This window comes from Carcharodon carcharias, chromosome 6 (genome assembly GCF_017639515.1).
Source record: "Carcharodon carcharias isolate sCarCar2 chromosome 6, sCarCar2.pri, whole genome shotgun sequence".
Taxonomy (NCBI): Eukaryota; Metazoa; Chordata; class Chondrichthyes; order Lamniformes; family Lamnidae; genus Carcharodon; species Carcharodon carcharias.
In genome coordinates this window covers 6,530,080-6,552,326 of record NC_054472.1, presented here as the reverse complement: position 1 = coordinate 6,552,326, position 22,247 = coordinate 6,530,080, and the positions used below count along the sequence as shown (strand labels likewise).

The following is a 22,247-nucleotide window of genomic DNA, read 5'->3' as shown; positions in this document are numbered from 1 at the left end:
TGCTGTTTCATCGCATTTTAACATTTATTTTCCTGCTGTCTCCCAAAGGCAGTGACCAGAGAGATGTGAATACCAGACAAATCCTCAACGTGAGATTATCATTCCTGAGTCAGATGCATGCCCATGATTGTTTTGTCTTGCAGCAAAAATAGAAACAGACATCACACTGTGCATGTCCGTCAAGTTAAAGAGACCTAATCAGTCCCTGTTCAGATTTGAAACTGCTCTGTTACAACTGATGCAGCAACTTTGATTCGTAATGTTAATTATCATCGAAACAATTAAGTCGCAAATCCTGGTCACTATGGGGAAAGATCAGCACACGTATTGAGTCCTGTCTGTAGCGTGACAGCATTTATTACCAGATTGATCAGACGTGGCACTTATTCACTGGTTCTTTGAAACACGTTGCAAACTGCTTGCGTTTAAGGAAATGTTCTCTGAATTATTTTCCGTATTGTTTTAACCTTTCAAAAATCAGCATTATATTCTAGCCACACACTGAACCCACTCAATTCCACGTACATAAAACCAATTCACGCCACGTGCCCTCCCTCCCATTCTCCACCCATTATCTACTCTACCCCAGCCACCACTGGCTCTACCCCAACACCCACTACCCTGCCAATAAAAAAACTCTACCCCACCCACTCACTCTATTCTGCTCATTACCTGCCCACCAACCTTACCCATCTGCCCAACCCCACCCACTCTACCCTACTCAGCCACTCTACCAACCCACACAACCACTCCTACCAACTCTAACTGACCCAAGACTACCCCCCCCCACCCCCCACCACCCCCACAACTCTACCTCATATACCACCCACAACTCTACCCCACACAGCACCAATTCTATGAGTATAGCTATGCCAGTCTGTTGCTTCACAAGTCTGTGGATCAGTTCTCTCAACTTGGGCACTGGACGCAAGACATTATTGAGGTCAGCTGGGCCAAGATCTCCCCTTTTCTCCCTCCTTGTAATTCTCTGCTCCCTTGTTTCACTGCCTCTTTAGTGTCACAAAATCACACGTTACAGCCATTTATTAGATATCTTACTGTGCCAAACACTTTCCGACTCAAGAGCTCCTCTCCTGCTGCTGCAACCTTCTTGGCTTTTGAAAGTCTGCGCCAGAGTTTCCAGTCTTCACCCTCCCATCACCACCCTCAGCGCACCACTCCAGGTCTAAAGAGAACCCATGCTACTGAAATAAAAACAGAAATGCAGGAAATACTCAGCAGGGTCTGGCAGTATCTGTGGAGCAGGAAGCAGAGTTAACGTTTCAGGTCGAAGACCTTCTATCAGAGCTGGAAAAAGTTGAAGATGGAGTGAGTTTTGAGCAAGCACAGAGGCAGGGAAAGGTGGGGAGGAAAGAGCGAAGGGAATGTCTGTGATCGGGGAAAATAAGAGTGATTAAATGACAAAACAGACTGGGAATGGGACAAGTAAAAGAACAGAAGATTGGTCCAGAGGAGGTGTAAATGTGAAAAGTAGAATCGTGTACCCCTTTTTACCAGCATTAACACCCCCTCTGCCTTGCACCATCATCCTTCTTGTCATTTAATCTCTCCAACCTTCCCATGTCAGAGACCTTCCCTTTTGGTCTTTCCAAGCCCCCTTTCCCTGCTTCTGCTTGCTTTAGTCCTGTCACATCGCTAACTTATCCCAGTTCTGAAAAAAGATCATCAAACCTGAGGGGTTAATAGTGTCTCTCTCTCTCTCTCCCCACAGATGCTGCCAGACCTGCGGAATGTTTCCAGCATTTTCTGTTTTAATTTCAGAATTCCAGCTTCCGTGGTGCTTTGCTTTTGAATTTGTGCTACTGGACTACTAAAGGCTCTTTAAAAGAGTCAATCGCACAATCTCTTAGGGTGGCGGGGGTGGGAAGCACAGGACTCCGCTGGGGGAGCAAGTTCCAGGGACACCACACCCATGTAAATGGCCCCATGGGATTTTGGAACTCCAGGTTTTCAGTTACCTTCAGCTCTCTAGGCCCTAAATTCTGGATTTCCTTCTCTAAACCTCTCTACCTCATCCTCTGGGATGGGAGGTTTGTCTTATGAGGAAAGGTTGAGCAGGTTGGGCCTATGCTCATTGGAGTTTAGAAGAACGAGAGGTGATCTTGTTGAAACAGAAGATTCTGAGGGGGCTCGACAGAGTAGATGCTGAGAGGGTATTTCCCCTCGTGGGGGAATATAGGACTAGGGGGCACAGTTTCAATATACAGGGTCGCCCATTTAAGACAGAGATGAGGAGGAATTTCTCCTGAGGGCTGTTAGCATTTGGAGTTCTATTCCACAGTGAGCAGTGGAGGCTGGGTCATTGAATATATTTAGGTCTGAGTTAAATGAATTTTTGATGGACAAGGGAGTCAAAGGTTATGAGGGACAGGTAAGAAGGTGGAGTGAAGGCCACATCAGGTCAGTAATGATCTTAATGACAGGTGGAGCAGGCTCGAGGGGCCAAACGGCCTACTCCTGCTCCTATTTCTTATGTTACCTCTCTCGCTCCTTAAAACCTACCAGATTTGATCAAGTTGTCTCTCACCCATCCTCGTTTGTCCTTATCTGTCTGGCTCGGTGTTTGATAACGCTTCTATGGGATGTTGGACTCTATTAAAGACACTGTATAAATACAGTTGTTGGACATAACATAGGTCACAGAGAGGACACATAAACCAGGAAGAGAAATTGTCCTTGCTTGTCCCAACATCACCAGCTCAGAGAATTAATGGAAAATCCACTATGAGCTGGCTGCATGCCCGGTACAGCTGGTAGGACCTGGGGGAGATAAAAACCATTTATTCAGGATCTCTTTTCAAGAGCAGAAATGAGTTACCAAAGACATTGGTAAAACATTTTCTGTGATTATAAAGTGGATTGTTGACCCAATTTAAAGGTCTATATAGTGGAGTGCAGAGATTTTCTCCAGGTACAGAAATCTCAACAAGCCAATTTGAAAAACAATCAAAAGGGCTAATGAAATGCTGGTCTTTATCTCAAATGGGCCAGAGAATAAAGGAGCCATGTTAAGGCTCTGGTTACCCACCCATTTAGAGTAACGGCGTTAAGTTCTGGTCACCACATCTCAAGGGGAATATATTGGTCTTGGAGAGCTTGCAACACAGAGATGTACCAAACTGATACCAGGGCTAAAAGGATTAGATTATGAGGACAGGTTGCATGGGGTGTGGGAGAAGCCAGCTAGGCCAGCATTTATTACATATCCGTAATTGCCCTTGAGAAGGTGGTGGTGAGCCACCTTCTTGAACTGCTGCAGTCCATGTGGTACACATGGTATGCCCACAGTGCTCTTGGGGAGGGAGTTCCAGGATGTTGACCCAGCGACAGTGAAGGAACGGCAAACTAGTTTCACGTTAGGATGCTGTGTGGCTTGGAGGGGAACTTGCAGATGATGGTGTTCTCACGCATCTGCTGTCCTTGTCCTTCTAGGTGGTAGTGCTCGTGGGTTTGAGAGGAGCTGACGGAGAAGCCTCGGTGAGTTGCTGCAGTGCATCTTCTAAATGGTACACACTGCTGCTACTGTACGCCGGTGGTGGAGGGAATGAATGTTGAAGGTGGATGGGGTGCCAGGTTTGTATATCGTTGAATATGAACGATTAAGAGGTAACCTAATTTATTTGTTTAAGACGATTAAAGGAACTAATGTGGTAGATGGAGCAAAACTATTTTCTCTGGTTTGGGGGAGCCCAGAACCAGTAGGTCAGAACCTTAAAATTCAAGCCAGGCTGTTCAGGCTTGATATCAGGAAGCACTTCTTCAAACAAAGGGTAGTCAATGTCTGGAACTCTCTCGCTGCCAAAACGTGTCGTTGCTATATTATGCATGCTATGCCAACCAGCAGTAAAGGGGTGAACTCTTTAACAAGCATAAAAATAGCAACAAAATATTTCCTGAATTTATGATTACTGGTAATGAGGCGGATTTCTTCTTTCAAAGTCAATAGGGTGAACTTATTGGGGCCCCATGCTCCCTGAACAGCGTGCTGCCTGCCATTTTGCACCCATTGATCTCAATATCCAGCTCCTTTCAAGGTGCTGTGTGTGTGTGAAAGACTCCCAATAGCACAAGGTGTAATTTACCCTCATAGAATGGTTCACATTTACTTGCCCATTACAACAACCTAGCATCCATAGGAAACACGGCACAGAAATAAAAATATTTCAGAATAAACTAAATAATTGACCAAGCCTTTTATTACACCAATAACCAATCTTCTTGTATATATTTAATGTACATTTACTGATATGTAATACAGGGGACAAGGATCAATGCTGATATGAATAAATGTATTCTGTTCTATGCATGACAGAGTTTGTGTACAAGAAAGATGGGCTTTGCTGGGATAGTTAAGGTTCTGGAGGGATGAGTTTCAATGGGGGAGTGTACAAGGTGGGGCTGGGCTTCAATGGGAGAGTTAAGGACTGGAGGGATGGGTTTTGATGAGAAGGTTTGTGGAGTGGAGGAACTGGCTTCAATGGGAGGGTTAAGGATTAAAGTAATAGGTTTTGATGGGAGGTTTAGTGGAGCAGAGGGATCGGCTTCGATGGGAGAGTTAAGGATTAGAATAATGGGTTTCGATGGAGGGTTAAGTATTAAGGGGTTGGCTTCAATGGGAGGGATAAGGATTAGAGGAATAGGTTTTGATTGGAGGGTTAGTGGAGTAGAGGGATTGGCTTCAATAGGAGGGTTAGGAGACTACAGGGATGGGTTTTGATGGAGTTTGCGTCCTAGAGTGATGGGTGAGTTTGTATACTATATATGGGCTTCAGTGGAATAGTTAAGGTACTAGTGTTCCAGTCACCACAAAGATGACAAAAGATTAAAGTCCTGTGACAGGATGCAGAATTCAAGCATGTTAACATTTTTGTTATTACTGTAAATGTTCTTACCTTCTTTTGTGTTTCATTTTCCTCTTCTTTTTTGAGAAGGTGACCACAAGATAACTGCTTTCTCAACACTGTCCAGAGCGGGGTACAGCCATTGGTCTTGTGGTAAGGTGCTGCAGCTGGTGTTGTGAATCAGGCCGTCAGCATTAAGCACCCGGCTACTTCACAACACCAGGGTTGCACCAAACTATTGGCAACATCTGGCTTGGTACAGGATTTATTTACACCAACTCATCTGGAAAGCAAGTAAGCATATTCAGTTATCATTCTTCATTAACCGTGGCTCAAATAGTTCATATTTTTAAATACAGCCTTTTGTGGCTCCCACTTCCTTAACATGTAATTCCCCAATGAAAGGAGTAACACAGAGCTATTGTGGTGAGTTTAAGAATTCAACATTTAAAGCAATGACCTTGACAATATCTTGAAAGTTAAGGACATACATTCCACTGATATGATCTCACTAGTTTTTCTTGTGAGACTGACACTTGTGTAAAAGCTTCTGGGATCTAATTAGTTATTTTAAAGCCTCTAATGAAGTTCTGCTAAAATAAAAATAACCCTTGTAGGTACATGGGTGTGTTGTAGTGCGATCCCAGTGGAGTATATAGAATTAGGTTCCAACTCATGGCACCAGGATTACACTGATGACTTTGGTCTTAAACCAAATGTATTTTACAGAGGTTAACAGAAAACAGATCTGGGAAATATTAGAACACCAAACTTGTCTGCAGTGTTAGCGGGAGTAGTGATAGAGGGTAATAGGTGTCAGCCATGGCTCAGTGGGTAGCTACTCTCATTCATCAACTTCCAGGGATGGACATTTAATCTCCAGGGCAACGCTGTGAGCAACCTGGGGAGAAAGCTAAAAGCAAAGCATTGCACGTGCTGGAAATCTGAAATAAAAACAGAAAATGCCGGAAAACGTCAGCAGGTCTGACAGCCTCTGTGGAGAGAGAAACAGAGTTAATGTTTCGAGTCCATATGACTCTTCAGAGCTGGGAAGAAAGCTGTTTGACTGAGAGGATAGAATCATTGACCTGACAGCAACGAGTCTTGTTCCCAGTTGGCTGTGGGCAGCTGGAGGCTCTTTTTCTCCCTTTACTTCCCTTTATATCCTGACCCTCCCCATTATCCCATCTCCATCTCTATAACAGCTTTCTCCATATCCCTCCCTCCCTATATCTCACCTCTCTCCGTATCACCCTTCCTCCCTCTCTGTACATATCACCCTCTTTCCATATCCTCCTCTTCCCCCCACTTTCTCCAAATTCCACTGATTAGCCTCAATCTCCCGCCCAATTCCACAATGTACCAAGCGCTGCGCAACTGTTGGCCCCGCCCACTCCCCTTCGCCCACACCCACAGCCCCGCCCGCTCCCCGACCCCGCCCCCCCACAGCCCCGCCCCTCCCACTCCCCGACCCCGCCCCTCCCACTCCCCGACCCCGCCCGCTCCCCGACCCCGCCCCTCCCACTCCCCGACCCCGCCCGCTCCCACAGCCCCGCCCACTCTCCCTCTCCCGCTCGCGCCCCACGCACGCGGCAGGTGTTTTCCGCTCGGAGTCGGAGTGACCTTGTCTCTCTCTCTCTCTCCCCACCCCCACCCCCATGGCCGCAAGCCGGCCCTGGAGCGGCCCGGGTCGGTTCAGGGGGAGACCCTTCCCCCGAGTCCCGGGCCCGGTTCGGGTGAAGCAGCCGGCACCGAGCCCTCACTCAGCCGGCTCCAAACCCGGAGCCTGCCCGCGGCAACTGCGGAGATCAAGTAAGCGGCCCAGGGTTCGGACGGAAGGAGGGAGCTCGGGGGGATGGCGGGGAAAGGCCCGGCCGGGGCCTGGGGGTCTCCCAGGGTCCCGCGGTGTGGGCGTGGGGGGAGGTTGGGCTTACGGGGTCCAGCTGAAGCCCTGACCATTGCAGCGAGGCCCCCTTGGCTCCTTTGGGCAATTGGTAAACTCTGGATTAAATGTCACCTTGAGCAAGGGGTCAGGTGAGGGGAACAAGGGGGTCAGGTGAGGGGAACAAGGGGGTCAGGTGAGGGGAACAAGGGGGTCAGGTGAGGGGAACAAGGGGGTCAGGTGAGGGGAACAAGGGGGTCAGGTGAGGGGAACAAGGGGGTCAGGTGAGGGGAACAAGGGGGTCGGGTGAGGGGAACAAGGGGGTCGGGTGAGGGGAACAAGGGGGTCGGGTGAGGGGAACAAGGGGGTCGGGTGAGGGGAACAAGGGGGTCGGGTGAGGGGAACAAGGGGGTCGGGTGAACAAGGGGGTCAGGTGAGGGGAACAAGGGGGTCAGGTGAGGGGAACAAGGGGGTCAGGTGAGGGGAACAAGGGGGTCAGGTGAGGGGAACAAGGGGGTCAGGTGAGGGGAACAAGGGGGTCAGGTGAGGGGAACAAGGGGGTCAGGTGAGGGGAACAAGGGTCGGGTGAGGGGAACAAGGGGGTCAGGTGAACAAGGGGGTCAGGTGAGGGGAACAAGGGGGTCAGGTGAACAAGGGGGTCAGGTGAGGGGAACAAGGGGGTCGGGTGAGGGGAACAAGGGGGTCGGGTGAGGGGAACAAGGGGGTCAGGTGAGGGGAGCAAGGGGGTCAGGTGAGGGGAGCAAGGGGGTCAGGTGAGGGGAGCAAGGGGGTCAGGTGAACAAGGGGTCAGGTGAGGGGAGCGAGGGGGTCAGGTGAGGGGAACAAGGGGAAATAACATTCAACCTCAGAGTCAGAGCAAAAGAGGAGAGAAATTTACAAACTTCCTCACCCCTAGGGTTGTATCTGTGTGGACTCTCTCCCATTAAAAAAAGCAGCAGATACAGGGGATTAATTAAACCTCAGATGGATAGAGCTTATTGTTAACCAAGGCTATTAAAACATTTGGAGTAAAGGTGAGTTTAGCAGGGAGTGGTGAGTATAAACAGGAGGAACAAGACCAACCAAAGTACAAAGGAATCTCGGAGAGCTAGGCTGATGGGGATCATCATCCAGCTTTCCACATTTCCAGCTGTGGGTGGAAGGAAATAAACATTGGGGGGTAACAAACTTTAGGTATTGTTCTGAGCTTTAGGGTACAATACAGAACAAGGTTTTGGCAACAAAAACAGAAAATGCTGGAAAAACTCAGCAGGCTTGGCAGCATCTGTGGCGAGAGAAACAGTTAACGTTTCAGGTCATGAGGTGTGGTGTGCTGTGATGTGTAAGCCAGAAGTTAAAACAGATTAGTGCAAGATGGCCACCCTTGGGGTACTGTGTACAATTCTGGTCTCTGCACTGCAGCGAAGGCATTAGATGTGGTACGGGAAAAGGCGACCAAACCGTTAACCAGCTGAAGAATGAATGGGAGCCACAAGAAGAGGCTGAAGACCCTGAGATATTTTGCTCTAAAATAAAGGAGGCTTGTTGGAAGATATCCAAGGTTCTAAAGGGGATAGTTAAATCAAACTGCATCAATACGCTCAGGATTGTTACAGATCTAGAAGCATAGAACACGGCCTCAAGCTGACAAGAGGGAAGGAAGATGCAGGAGTAACTTAGGAATTACATGGATGTGTGGGATGGTGTGCACAGAATGTTGGGCGAATTTAAGCGAGAATTAGATGCATGAAGGGGTGGACATATTGAAGGGTATTGGGGCTAACTAAAGTCCTTTTTGATCCTGTAAATTTATATGTCAACCTTTCCCTTCAACCCCCAATTTTCTTGTAACAAGCATTGCTTCTTATCTGTCATTTTTCCCTGTACCTTATGGTGGATAGTTGTTGTGATTACCCTCACATAGTGTTCACCCTCACTGCATGGTTTGGAGCATTGAAAAAATTTTCTAGGCTGATTTACAACCTTCAATGAGCCTTCGCTGTGGTGAACAGTGCTGGAAGTAGACCTTGAACATGGGTCCTTCCGACTCACCAGTGGGACAATGTGATTGGTCACCATGATAGAAGAATGGTTGAGATTGTCGATGAGACCTGTAACTAGCTTTGCTTTGGTCAGTTGAATGAATGTTTGCTGTGAATGGCAAACCATTGCCATAATGTGACACTTCAAATCACACCTAGAAATCCACACAAGTCAAGCTTCTTCCTCTCCAGAGGGACATTGCCCCCTGCCCTAAACTCTAGATAATTAAGGCCCAAATTGGCAAGGGCCAGTGTCAAGCAATTTCCCCAGCCTACAAGTGTGGATAGGCATATTGCTGAAGCTCAACATATTAAAACCATGCCATGTACCAGCACAGGACATTGATAAATGCCCCAATTTTTATTTCATTAAGATTGTTTGTCCCATTACGACATTGACTTGCAGGATAATTTGGAGTTGACCAAGAACAATTGCATTCGCCAACCACAAGCTTATCCTTTCAGGTCCCAACCATGTGTTTAAGCTAGCTGCTCAATCGTGGGTGTTGCTCTTGATAGTTACTTTTGAGCTTGTCCTTGTCATATCCTTTCTCCAGAAAAGGATGGGAAGAATACCAGAACAGAGGTGAGTAGCTGCCTCAGTGTGGAGTTTGGTACCAAGCAAACTGGTCATGAGGGCAGGACTGGGGCTGTTTTATACGTGATACAATGGTATTTAGCTGCAGTGACAACTATGAAATTGAGGTGATCAATGCTAACCTACAGCAGGACCTGAACAAGACCTTTTCTTGGCAAGAGGCAGGTATCATTCGTGCTCTGTAAGTGCCAGGCAATAGTTTCAAATAAGCGAAGACTTAACCCTGATCTTCAATAGCACCACAATTGCCAAGTCTCCCCATCCTGGGTAGGGGAGGGTCTGTCATCACCATTGACTAGAAATTTAGTTAACCCAACTATATCAACACAGGCTGACATTCTGGGTAATCTCTGCAAACGATTCTGCTGTTTTGCTACTGTCCACAATGCTCAAGTCAGAAAATGATGGCATGCTCAGCTCTCCTGGCTGGCTGCAGCTGCAGCAACTTGAAGTTTAACACCATCCAGGACATAACAGACTGGACTGGCAGCCCTGCTGCTGAAATCTATGTCCATTCCATCCCCCACTGTTGCACTATGTACAGGATGCACTGCGCGCAAGCTGCCCAGTTCCATGACCTTTACCATCAAGAAGGACAAGCAGAAATGTCAGAGGAACACCTCCATCTCCAACTCTCACACCATTTTGGCTTAGGCATATAGTACCATTTCATTATTATTGCTGAATTAAAATCCTGGAATTCCCCACTTCAAACCCATCACCACAAGGACAGCAGCAATTTAACAAAGTGGCAGGCACATCTTTTCAGGGCAGCTAGAGATATGCAGTATATGTGGCATTGTCACCATCCCAAGAGCAAATCAAAAAATGCACGTTGCTGGACGTGGATTGTTAGACCTTGCTGGGCTGGAATCGTGTACCAGTAGCAACTCACTATGACATGTCAGCACATTGCTGCTAGTCTGGCCACAATGTGAGTAGAGAGCATACCTCCTCAAATCCTGGTTCCACTATTTGGAGTTGCAGCAGTTACTTAGCCAGTCAAGATATGTGCTGAGCTATGGATGTCAGATTATGTTTACATACCTGTTCTTCTGGTAATTATTGTGCCAGGCCAACAACTATAAGTGAATGCTGCTGTGTGGCAGTGTTTGGTAACAGGCATCCCATGAACTAGCTCTGGCCCAGAGAGTTTTTCTCTCCCATGTTAAATACAGACTCAGGTTCAACTATGGTTTGTTTTATGGGAACTGAAGGTAACAGTGGTTGAAATTGACTTTTCCCTCTTAATGAGAACAAGGGAGAACTGGACAGTGGCCATCGGCGGGCCCAGCTTGGGCATGGCCTGTGGGGGAGGTGGCCCCTCCTGCCTGCTTTGTACTTCCCCAGAGTCTGAGCGTGCAGAAGGAGGACAGGTTGACTGCTGGTAGGCTTGAAGCCTTGCATAGCCAGTGGGCAACGGAGAGCTCGGAGGTGGAGTTGACTGTTAATAATTTAATGTTTTTCTATACCGTTTATTGGTGCCCTTTAAAGATGGACTGGGAGGTGGGGCGCAGTGATGTTGTCATCCTAACTGTCCAATAGCAGAGAGAATTGAATGGAGAGCCCAGCTGCTGCTTTACAGATTTTCCTACAGGCTGACAACAATTTATTGATTTAGACTAATCAGGAAGCAGCTTCTGGCACCAATTAACTCCTCAGGAAATTAAAAAGCCAAGGCTGAGCCCTCTCTGTTTCCTGTGTAGGAGGAGGAGGAGAATGATGGAGGCGAGAATGGGTGGGGTTGGATTGGGTGTGAGGAGTTTGACCTTATTCCGTGCATGACGGTTTTGCCTTTCTGCTGAGGGTATTTGGCTTTCTATATGTGTGGGTAGATTTCTATTTTTGTGTTTAATAATGTATTTTTGAACATAGGGCTCCTTATGTATAGTGGGTTTGAATTTTTGTGAAAGTGGTGTTTACATTTTCTGTTTATCAGGACTCTCATCTGTGCTTAAAACCAGAGATTGGCTGCACAATTAATGTGAGTATCACCCTCCTAGCTCCAGATGGGTAAGATTGCCCTAGTGGATAAATAATGGGAAGCTTACCACTGTTCTGCTCTAGTCTGCGTGGTTTTAATTGGTTAGACTATGCATGCTTAAGGTGAAGATTGCCTCAGCTTTGACCCCTGTTTCCCCTCTGCTTAGGTTTATCTGGGTTTGACTAATTGGGCTTTACCTTTACAAGGACAGCGTGTGCACTTAATACCAGTTACATAAATATTAGCTTTCAGATTGCAGACGTGGAGGACTGCCTGCAATATGAAACAAGTGCAACGTGTTAGTTGATTCAGTCCACCAGCTATTTAATCTAGGTCACCCTGAAAGTGGCTTGATGTGGATGCTTTGATTCTGCTGTGAATGACAGATTGGTAACTGTTTCTCTTTTTGCCACAAATCCACCTTGGACTCACATCCAGGCAGAAGTAAAACCTTCCATTGGAACCCATGTTCTACCTCTCTGGCCACAAATGAGTCATCAAGATGCAGTGGCAAGTTTTACCTGTACTTTACCACTGTGTAAAACCTTATCCTTGCTTGTATCTTCTCTGCACTGGATTTCTAAAATGTCCTCCTTCTCTGCCTCATATCATCCACCCTTGTGTCAGCCAAAGCATAGTGGGTACCACTTGTGAATCAGAAGATTGTGGGTTCGACTTCCATTCTGGAGACATGCACAGAAAACTAGAATGACACCCCAGCGCAGTCCTGTGGAAGTGCTGCTCTGTCAGAGGGAACCGTGTTAAGATTGAGATGTTAAACTAAGGCCTCGTCTGCACTCTGGTTGATCTAAAGGATCCCTTGCACTGTTTTGAAAAAGAGCCAGGGAAGTTCTCCCCAGTGTCTTGGTCAATATTTATCCCACAATCGACATCGTTTAAAGAGAACAAATTGTCAAATTGTTATCACATCGTTATTTGAGAGCCTGCTGTGGGTAAATTGGCCGCTACATTTCCATCACTAGAACAGTACACGTGAGGTCACGAAAGGTGCTGTATAAATGCAATTGTCTTTCATAGACACCCAACTAGTCCGCAATGTATCCTGTCCTGCACAACTGCCCACACTCGCCTTCCTGGTCCTTATGAGTTGCACAGGCTCTCCTGTTCTCCAAAGCATTGAATTTAAACTCTGGTACTCATCCTTTGCTAGCTTTGTGGCACCCTACCTGTGATATTTCCTCCAGCTTTGTTTCCTTATGCACCTTTTGGTCTCCAAGTATGCTATTTTTTGCATTACTTTCTTTGCTGCCAGCAATTGATGACGTTATCTTCGATTTGTCTTAACCCTACTGTCTGCAGCCACTTCCTCCTCTCTCCATCTTTTAAAAGCTCATCTCTTTTAAGAAGTGATCCAACACTTGGTCACTCTTCCACCAGGGATTGTTGTCCCTTTCCAGAAGGTTCATTGGGATATTTTTCAATATTAATGTGCAATGAGTGCAAATTGTTGCTACATCAGTACTGTTCACCCTGGGCTTTAAATATTAATTTGCTGTCAATTTGGGATTTTGCTCTACTGCATCTCAGCTTGAAGTCTCTAAAGGAGAAGTGCTTGCTCTATGATTTTAAGCTTCACTCAGCAAGGATAATGCAGTAAAGGTACAGCTGCTTATTATAGAACAGATATTCCAGGCAAAGTTACTTTTTATAAAATCAGTTTAAGTATTCTGTGTGGTGAAACCAAATGTAGGCAGATGAAACTTGACTAAAAACGTGGCAATAGGAAAACCTGTAAAGACTGAGGATGCAGCAAAAAAAAACTGTAGAAGCAAATTAATATTTAAAGCCCAAGGTGAACAGTACTGATGTAGCAACAATTTGCACTCATTGCACATTGTACTGTTGAGCGAATGATGTTTAATACTTATAAATATAACACATTCCACATAAGACAATTGTGGACACAAGTATAGAATGATTGGGAAGAGAAAATGCTGGAAACAAACGTGTCACGCAGTGTCTGTGGAGTGTTTCTCTTTGCATGGATGCTCCCTAACTCGCTGAGTATTTGCAGCATTTTCTGTCTATTTCAGATTTCCAGAATCTGTAGAATGTTGCTTTTGTATAGAATTAATGCTGTAACTTGGCACACTGAGCATTATAAAAGGATCTATTGTGTTTTTGTGGTAATGGCAAAAACATTTACTGGGCATGGTGTAAGACAGCATGCATGAAGATTCTGACCTATAGGGAATGATTCTTGAAGCTTAAACTTTGCAGCCCAGAAGGAAAATGGTTAAAGGGTATCTCATCGATGTATCTAACATTTTTTAATTGACCAAGGACTAAATAAGGTAAATCCAGATGTTCACATTCAAACAAATACTTCTAAGAAAATAGGGTATAAGTAAAATGGGTGAAAATTACATTTAAAATAGCTGTCAGGAAAAGGTTATTTGCTTGGTGCTACCACAACAGAGTTAATCTATTGGAGGAGCGAGCTTTAATGGGCTGCAAGTACACCCTTTTGCCTGAATTTTCTCATGTTCTTAACTTCTAATATATTTTTCTTTCTCTTAATTGCTAGCAATTGAACAAAGAATAAAGATTGCTCAAAAGAATTTGACTGAGAGAAATCCTTCAGAGTTTGGTGATGTAGTGATGGACCACAGCAATAGAGAGCCCAGTGTGGATTCTACAAAGCACTTAAACTGCAGATCAGTTCAACAGGCGCATTTTAAAAGAGAAACTGCGGTAAGGATTTTTACTCTATTTGTACCACTTGTGTATTTGTACCACTTGTGAATATTGTATTATCAAATATCACCTAGAGAAGATGTTTCCACTTATAGAAAGGTATGGCAAAGACAGCATTGGCAGAATGGATGGTGCAGTGGGTAACAATTTTTTATTTATTCATGGGATTTGGGCGTCGCTAGGCCAGCATTTATTACCCATCCCTAATTGCCCTTGTTCAGAGGGCATTTAAGAGTCAACCATGTTGCTGTGGGTCTGGAGTCACATGTAGGCCAGACCAGGTAAGGATGGTATTAATGAACCAGATGGGTTTTTACAACAATCAACAATGGTCCTCATTAGACTTTTAATTACAGTTATTTATTGATCTGTCGTGGTGGGATTCAAACCCAGGTCCCCAGACTATTACTCTGGATTACTAATCCAGTGACAATACCACTCCACCATTGCCTCCCTGCAATTTTTTATTCATGGGATGTGGGCTTTGCTGGCTAAGACAGCATTTATTGCCCATCCCTGGTTGCCCTTGAGAAGGTGGTGGTGAGCTGCCTTCTTGAACTGCTGCAGTCCATGTGGTGTAGGTACACCCACAGTGCTGTTAGGAAGGGAGTTCCAGGATTTTGACCCAACGACTGTGAAGGAACGACAATATATTTCCAAGTCAGGATCATGATTGACTTGGAGGGGAACATCCAGGTGGTGGTGTCTTCATCTGTCTGCTGCCCTTGTCCTTCTAGATTGTAGTGGTTGTGGGTTTGGAAGGTGCTGTCTAAGGAGCTATGGTGAATTCCTGCAGTGTGTCTTGTAGATGGTACACACTGCTGCTACTGTGCATCGGTGGTGGAGGGAGTGAATGTTTGTGGATGTGTGGAAAGTATTCCATCACACTCATGACTTGTGCCTTGTAGATGGCTTTGGGGAGCCAGGAGGTGAGTTTGTCGCTGCATGATTCCTAGCCTCTGACCTGCTCTTGTAGCCACAGTATTTATATGGCTAGTCCAGTTCATTTTCTGGTCAATGGTAACCCCCAGGATGTTGATAGTGGGGGGTTCAGTGATAGTAATGTCATTGAATGTCAAGGGGGTGATGGTTAGATTCTCTTGTTGGAGATGGTCATTGCCTGGTACTTGTGTGGTGCCAATGTTACTTGCCACTTGTCAGCTCAAGCCTGGATATTGTCCAGGTCTTGCCGCATTTGGACATGGACTGCTTCAGTATCTGAGGAGTCACGAATGCTGCTGAACATTGTGCAATCATCAGCGAACATCCCCACTTCTGACCTTCTGATAGAAGGAAGGTCATTGATGAAGCAGCTGCAGATGGTTGGGTCGAGGACACTACCCTGAGGAACTCCTGCAGTGATGTCCTGGAGTTGAGATGACTGACCTCCAACAGCCACAACCATCTTCCTTTGTGCTAGGTGTGACTCAAGCAGTGGAGAGTTTTTCCCCCCGCCCTGATTCCCATTGACTTCAGTTTTGCTAGGCCTCCTTGATGCCACACTCAGTAAAATGCAGCCTTGATGTCAAGGGCAGTCACTCTCACCTCACCTTTGGAGTTCAGCCCCTTTTGTCCATGTTTGAACCATGATGATCTCAATCTAGTTTGATGGGATGAAAAGTCTCTTTCAGCATCTCAGCCTCTTCCCCAGTAAGCTTGTGTATGTAGTAATGGAGCCACATGCTGATTGGCATTGAAAATTAATCTCAGACTGCAAGAGTGGATGGCATAGGAAATGTGTTTCTGTGTGGTAAATAAATAAGCTTGAGACTGTTTGAAAAATATTACTGTTTCCCTTAAGTCAAACTTTTGCTTATACTTATCTGGGCACGCTTGTTGCAGATAATGTGTGGCAAAGTCTTACAGACTTGATCCAAGATATAAAGCAAAGTTAGAGCATAAAATGTCAAGCATTCAACTAGTGATGTTATGCTATAATTGTATTTTTCAGCAATGTAGAACAGTTCGTGTACAGCTATGTGACTACATAATGCCTAAAGGGCTCAAGCAGTCTTCAATACATGACCTTTACAATCAGTGTAATGACGTGTGCAGTAAGTCAGGGAAAGGTCCCAAAAGCAAAAGGTGCCAAGTGAGAAAACTGGAAGAGGATCACAGCTGCAGGGATTGTAAAGTGGCTGATGTGATGAAAAATAACCGGAAGGGCACAGAGCTCATAGCAACAATTGAACCTCTCCAGGTTAGCCTAAACCGAAATGGCTGTAGTAAGATAAATCCTTCAGAGGATTTATCGAAATGTATTAAACAATATCATAGCACATCAGTGGACATGGAGTTTACAACAGGGAACAGCACTAAAATACTGCTGGAAACTGGACCATCAGAGCTATCCAGAGTAATTCAGAAAGACATACCGCATCTTAAAGCTCTTGACAAAGCCCAGTTGAGGACTGATACTGTATCTGGTGATATTGAAATGACTCAAACATCTAATGTTCTCGAAGCTTGTTCTGAAATAGCATTTAAACCAGGGTGTTTAGAATTATCCTGGCATCCCAAAGATTTTTTTTGGCAAGGTACGTGTCAGGACAGCACAGCTTGGAGCACAGCGGGTTCTACAGATGTAACCGGGGACTATTTAGAAGAGGACATACCAGTGTTGTCTGATAGAGCACTAGAACTAACTGCTGGCTTTGAACCTGTTGACTTCATTGCACCCAATGAGGTGGTAGGACTTTCTGAAAGCTGTAAAAGAAAGGCAAGTGAGTATGTGCACTCCGAGCCTCCTGTTACACAGTTTGGTTGTGCAAGAACAACACCCATCACTGTGGATACATGTGCTCGAGCAAGGCCATTCAAGAGAGCAAGACTATGCCCAAAGTTTTGGTTTGGTTCAGAATGGTATTCCAAACCAGAAAAAATAGGTGAACTGCACAGACACACTTCAGTACTCAAGCCAAAATCAGGAACATTGCCTCATCAAGGATATTTGGAATCAGTTGAGAGCATTTTATATTTGTTGAACAGTTTGTCCTTGGAAGTGCCTGAAATAAAAGTGGTTAACAAAGATAATTTGAGAAGCAAATCACTATTAGAAAATAATTGGAGTTGTGCATCCTTTGCAAGTGACAAAGTAGCTAAAGTACAGCCATCAATACACTTCTCGAAGTATTCCAATATTGTAGTAGAATATGGAAGACAGTTAAAAGATGCATACAATAATTTTAAAACATCGCCATCAATCAGTGTATTTAACTCCAAAATGGCAAATGGTCTTTGTGTTGAAGAAAAAAAATGTCCAATCAGGCAAAGTAAATTGAATTTTACAAGTTCAGCTGCTCATTGCACTAAAACACTAATGTCTGCAAAACTGCCAGCATTCCCCATTCCTTTGTACAATGATGTAGGAGGAAAAGCAACTGTAGACTCTCAAAGATGTGAGACCATTCAGGATAAATTTACTCCAAGGAAAGTGTGCACAAAGGAAATTAATGGTATACAGTCAACGGTAATCCCCATTCATCAGAATGCATCTTTAGAGTTGAGATGTGGTCAAGTGGATGGGCAGTGCCAATTTGAACCTAGTGAACAAACTGGGAATGAGAGGTTTGTTGAGCGTTACCCTTTGTTAGATGTAGAAAAAAATGCAGAGCCGCGATCAAAGGCAGTGGAAGTGTCTCTGTGGCCAGATGGTAATTGCAACCTTAAAGAACCATTGAATTCTCCGTGGAAAAGAAGTGCTGAAACAATTCCTTTATTAGAAGACCAGCAAGTCCTTCCATCTCCAAAGGAGCCTTTTGTTGCAACACAGTCAACTACGGACAATGAAGTCAAAGAAATACTGGATAGGAACTCTGAAAAGAAAGGGAATGTACAGCGAGTACCTGATGTCATAAGGGCCTATGAAGAAGATGTGCTTGTACTTGATGTGATTCAAGATGACCCAGAGCTATTTGGTGGTCCCAGTAACACTGAGGTGGTGCAGACTGCTGAACTATTGGTAGGTCTGGATGAATCTGCTTGTAGGAAAGTGGAGTTAAAACCTGTAGACTGTCACCTTGGAAGTGAACTGAACAGCGAACAGAAAGAGTCAAGTGAAAGGATCTCCAGGTGTGTGTATGCTTTTTCATTTTTAATTGGTTATTTGATAGAGTAATACTTTTAAGTTGGTGAAGAAGAGTTTAAAGAATTTTTCTAAATTGTACATCTGATAAAAGCTATGAAAATCCCTTTAAATCACTGAGGAAAAAGTTGGAAAAAATGAATTCAATGCTGTAATGTCATCCCATCATATTTCTAATGAGCCAATAACCAATTTTTATACTGATGGTACGTGACAAGATGAATTAAATGAGTTAATTTCAGGATATCAAGGAACATAGGTAATTGAAGTGTAGGTACAGATGAGCCATGTTTCTAATTGAATGGCAGAACAGGCTCAAGGGGCTGAACAACCCACTTCTATTCCTATAACAAAATGACAACTGATTTCCGGTGGCATTTCTTATGAGTAGTCTCAACTGGATTACAGCTGTGATGTTGAATGTGACCCAGGGCATGGTGCACAATGAGGGAGCCAGTTTGGCAGGGTCATTGCCAAGCTATAGAGCCAAGTGAGAGAGAGTTTCAAAATCAAGACCAATTCACTTCCACAGTGAGAATGTGTAGTTAGGACCAATGAGGGCAAGTGAGATCGAGCAGGTTTCTTGGATCCGTTTTCCAATAGCAAGCTGGGGCAACATTTTTTTTGGTGAGAGTCAGGATGTCATTTTTCTTTCTTTGATAGCAAGATTGCCCATTAGTAAAGGAAGCCACAGCTTTTATATTCTCAAAAAAAACCCCAATAAGTGCTGGAAATACTCAGCAGGTCAGGCAGCACCTGTGGAGAGAGAAAGAGTTAACGTTCCAGGTCCTGACGATCAAGTTGTTCTGATGAAAGATCACCTTGACCTGAAACATTAACTCTTTTTCTCTCTCCACAGGTACTGCCAAGCCTGCTAAGTATTTCCAGCATTTCCTGATTATATTTTAGATTCCCAGCATCCACAGTATCTTGCTTTTTGTATTAGTTTTTACATTCTCAAGAAGTGGATGACTGGCAAGGCCACATTTTATTAGTTGTCCCTTCCAAGAAAAGCAGTGAGTTCTTGCATTAACCATTTAAGCAACAAGATCTTTTAAAACACACGTTCTTCCAGAATGTTTCGCATCCTTGAAGATGAACCATTTTCTGTGATTAAAGTGTTCATCACATAACCTACTGCATCTCTGGCTCTTTTTTTGTCCATAACCTCCTCAACTTCAATTACTCGTTCAACTTTGTTTTAAATTATTTATGGAATCAGATTCCACCATCTTTTCAGGTAGAATATTCTGGGTACTGAACAGGAAACCCTGAAATAATAAAAACATGAGGAACTTGAAATTCATTTTTGATTTTTGGATTCAGAAACGGGAAACTGTTACATGGCGTCTTCATCTGTCTCAGTGACCATCATGGTTTACATTGGCATTTGACAGTTTTCCTAGTAAAATGAAAAAACACTGCCACTCTATTGTGTATGCTTCTCTTACTGATGTTAGCATAGAGACTTACAACTATGTTTAGAAACTGTGTTCTAAAAATCTGCAGGCTTTGTTTCTATTCACAGCACCTTTCTGTGTGTGCCCAAGGATGATGTCTCTGGAAAGCTGCCAAATTGTACCAGACTGCAGCATGATGGTAAGTGTATGTATAAGAACATAAATAGGAGCAGGCATAGGCCATTCAGCCCTCAAGCCTGCTCAACCATCTAATAAGATCGTAGCTGATCTTTGACCTCAACTCCACTTTCCTGCCTGATCGCCATATCCCTTAATTCCCTTCAAGTCCAAAAATCAGTTCATCTTGGCCTTGAATGTACTCCATTGCTAAGCATCCAGAGCCCTCTGGGTTAGAAGATTCACAACTCCTCTGAGTGAAGAAATTTCTCATCTCGGCCCTAAATGGCAGATCTTATATGCTGAGACTCAGCCCTCCAATTCTAGACTCTCCAGAGCGCCTCAATATGACACTGTATGAATAGATTAAACAACTGATGTTTAATACGTGGAGGAAAGAGTACAAATTTAGCTGCCTGGTTATTCGGAATCATAGAATAGTTACAGAGCAGAAAGAGGCCATTCGGCCCATGTCCACACCAGCTCTCCAAATGACCAGTTCATTTAGTGCTATCCTCCTGCCTTGTCCCTGTAGACCTGCACATTCTTCCTTTTTGGATAACACCCTAATTCCCTTTTGAATACTTAGATTGAACCTGCCTCCTCCACACACTCCAGCAATGCCTTCCAGAGCTTAGCCACTCACTGCAAGTGAGAGAGGTTTTTTTTCTCTCATTTTGCTTTTGCTACTTTTGCCAATGATTTTAAATCTGTGCCCTCTCATTTTCAATCCTTCCACCAATGGGAACAGTTTCTCCCGATCTACTCTGTCCAGACCCCTCATGATTTTGAACACCTCTATCAAATCTTCTCTGCCTATTTTTTTCCTTCAAGGAAAAGAGCCCTAACTTCTAAAATCTACCTTCGTAACTGAAGTTTTGGTCAGAAAGTTTGTGTATAGAAGAAATAGCCATTTAATGTTGTATTGGGATATGTTTTTCTGTAGCCCAATATGGAAACAAACTCAATCTTTAGATTTTTACAGCAAAGAAGTCCATTAGGCCCATTGCACCTGATCCAAATAGCTCCTCAAATTTATAATACAGGCTATGTTTGATTAAAGCAATGGATTAGTTCTTTGCATTTTAGGATTCAGAACTCAGAGCAGAACATCTGTGAGTGAAGAGAGTTATTTTGATGAGGATGCTCCATTGGAGATATTGGTGAAAGAGGGAGAGATTACTCAATCTGGATACAATTTGTGCCGGGTAGGTTGATAGTTTAATCTATGCTTAAATGATTTCCTTTTTTGTCGGTTTTCTTTTCATGTTCAGTTTTGTTAGATCATCACTTATTTTTAAACCCACAACTTTCATGCTTTCTTTCAATGTTCCTACCCTTGTCTCCCCACCTCATTGTTTCTTACTGCTGCCTGTAATGTTTGAAGAGGGCAGAGTCATGAACTCAATCGTGCATTAAGCTGATGGTTCTCTTTCCCATCCCCTGTCCTGGTCTTGAGTCTAAAGCGAATCCCTGGAGAGCAATCTAAACGCACTGACCTCCCTCCTTAACACACACACAAGCAGAGCTTCTGCAAATCTGTAGAGGAGAGGGCGGCTGAGCTGTTTCTAGTTCCAATGTGACACTTCACTAACCTGTGCATTAAGTAACTTACTTCATGACCTTGGTAAAGGCTGATGTTGTGAGGCCAGTAACATGCTAAGGATTTGTACTGTAACCATTTTGATTGGAAGGGAAGATGTAGCACTGATCCAGGTAATATAGGAGCAGGACCAGTCCAAAGAACAACCGGGCACCATCACCTGTGTGGAGCCAGTACAGTGCCAATCACAGTTCATTGGTAGTATGTTTATCTCTATAATTTGTACATTACAATGATGTCTCAGAGCAAAAGCTACAGGGTGTCTTTTATTTGCAGGTTGCTTCAAAAACTGGATTAGTTTCTGAGATGGATGAACAACAGGATGACAGAGGGACTGAAATAAGGTTAGCGGATGGAATTATTGCATTTGCTGCAGTAAGGGACGATAATCCCCTCATGCAAATGCATCCAAACAATGCCCCAGCCCTGCAATTCTCTAAATCCCCATAAGCCTTTTTTTCATAACGACATCGAAATATACAGTACCAGAGAAGAGTTTTGCACCAACACCAGAATCTCAGAAATATCATATTGTAAGATAGAGTTCATTCCCCTCTTTCCAGGCACTCATCTGTGCTGATTCGAAACTGATGATCTGAACTTTCCTGCCTCTTCTGGTCATCCATTCATTACCCTTTGCATGAAGTAATTACATTTAAAATGCCTCTCTGTTGCTAATTTTGAGACTTTTCCCTCATGTGGAATTTGTGACTGTTAAAAATGTTGGCATTTACTTTGCCTGCAGCCTTTTATGATCTTGAATATTTCAGTGAGATCACACAAACATTTTCTCTTCAGTGTAAACATTCCCAGCTTCTATCACCTCTCCTCAGAGACAGGTGTCTAATCCTATTCATCAGTTTAGTTTCCTCTCACTGCATGCTCTCAGTGCCTGGA

General features: G+C 44.3%; 1 protein-coding gene across 1 annotated transcript in view; it reads left to right on the top strand.

Annotated features, from left to right (window-relative positions):
• The first annotated feature begins 6,520 nt into the window (after nt 1-6,520).
• topaz1 (testis and ovary specific PAZ domain containing 1) overlaps nt 6,521-22,247 on the top strand; it is a 62,685-nt gene continuing 46,958 nt past the window's right edge. Inside the window, exons 1-6 of the mRNA XM_041190228.1 lie at nt 6,521-6,674; nt 13,917-14,083; nt 16,038-18,157; nt 19,699-19,769; nt 20,837-20,955; nt 21,627-21,694. Of these exons, the coding sequence (XP_041046162.1) occupies nt 6,521-6,674; nt 13,917-14,083; nt 16,038-18,157; nt 19,699-19,769; nt 20,837-20,955; nt 21,627-21,694 (2,699 nt within the window). The remainder of the gene's footprint in view (nt 6,675-13,916; nt 14,084-16,037; nt 18,158-19,698; nt 19,770-20,836; nt 20,956-21,626; nt 21,695-22,247) is intronic.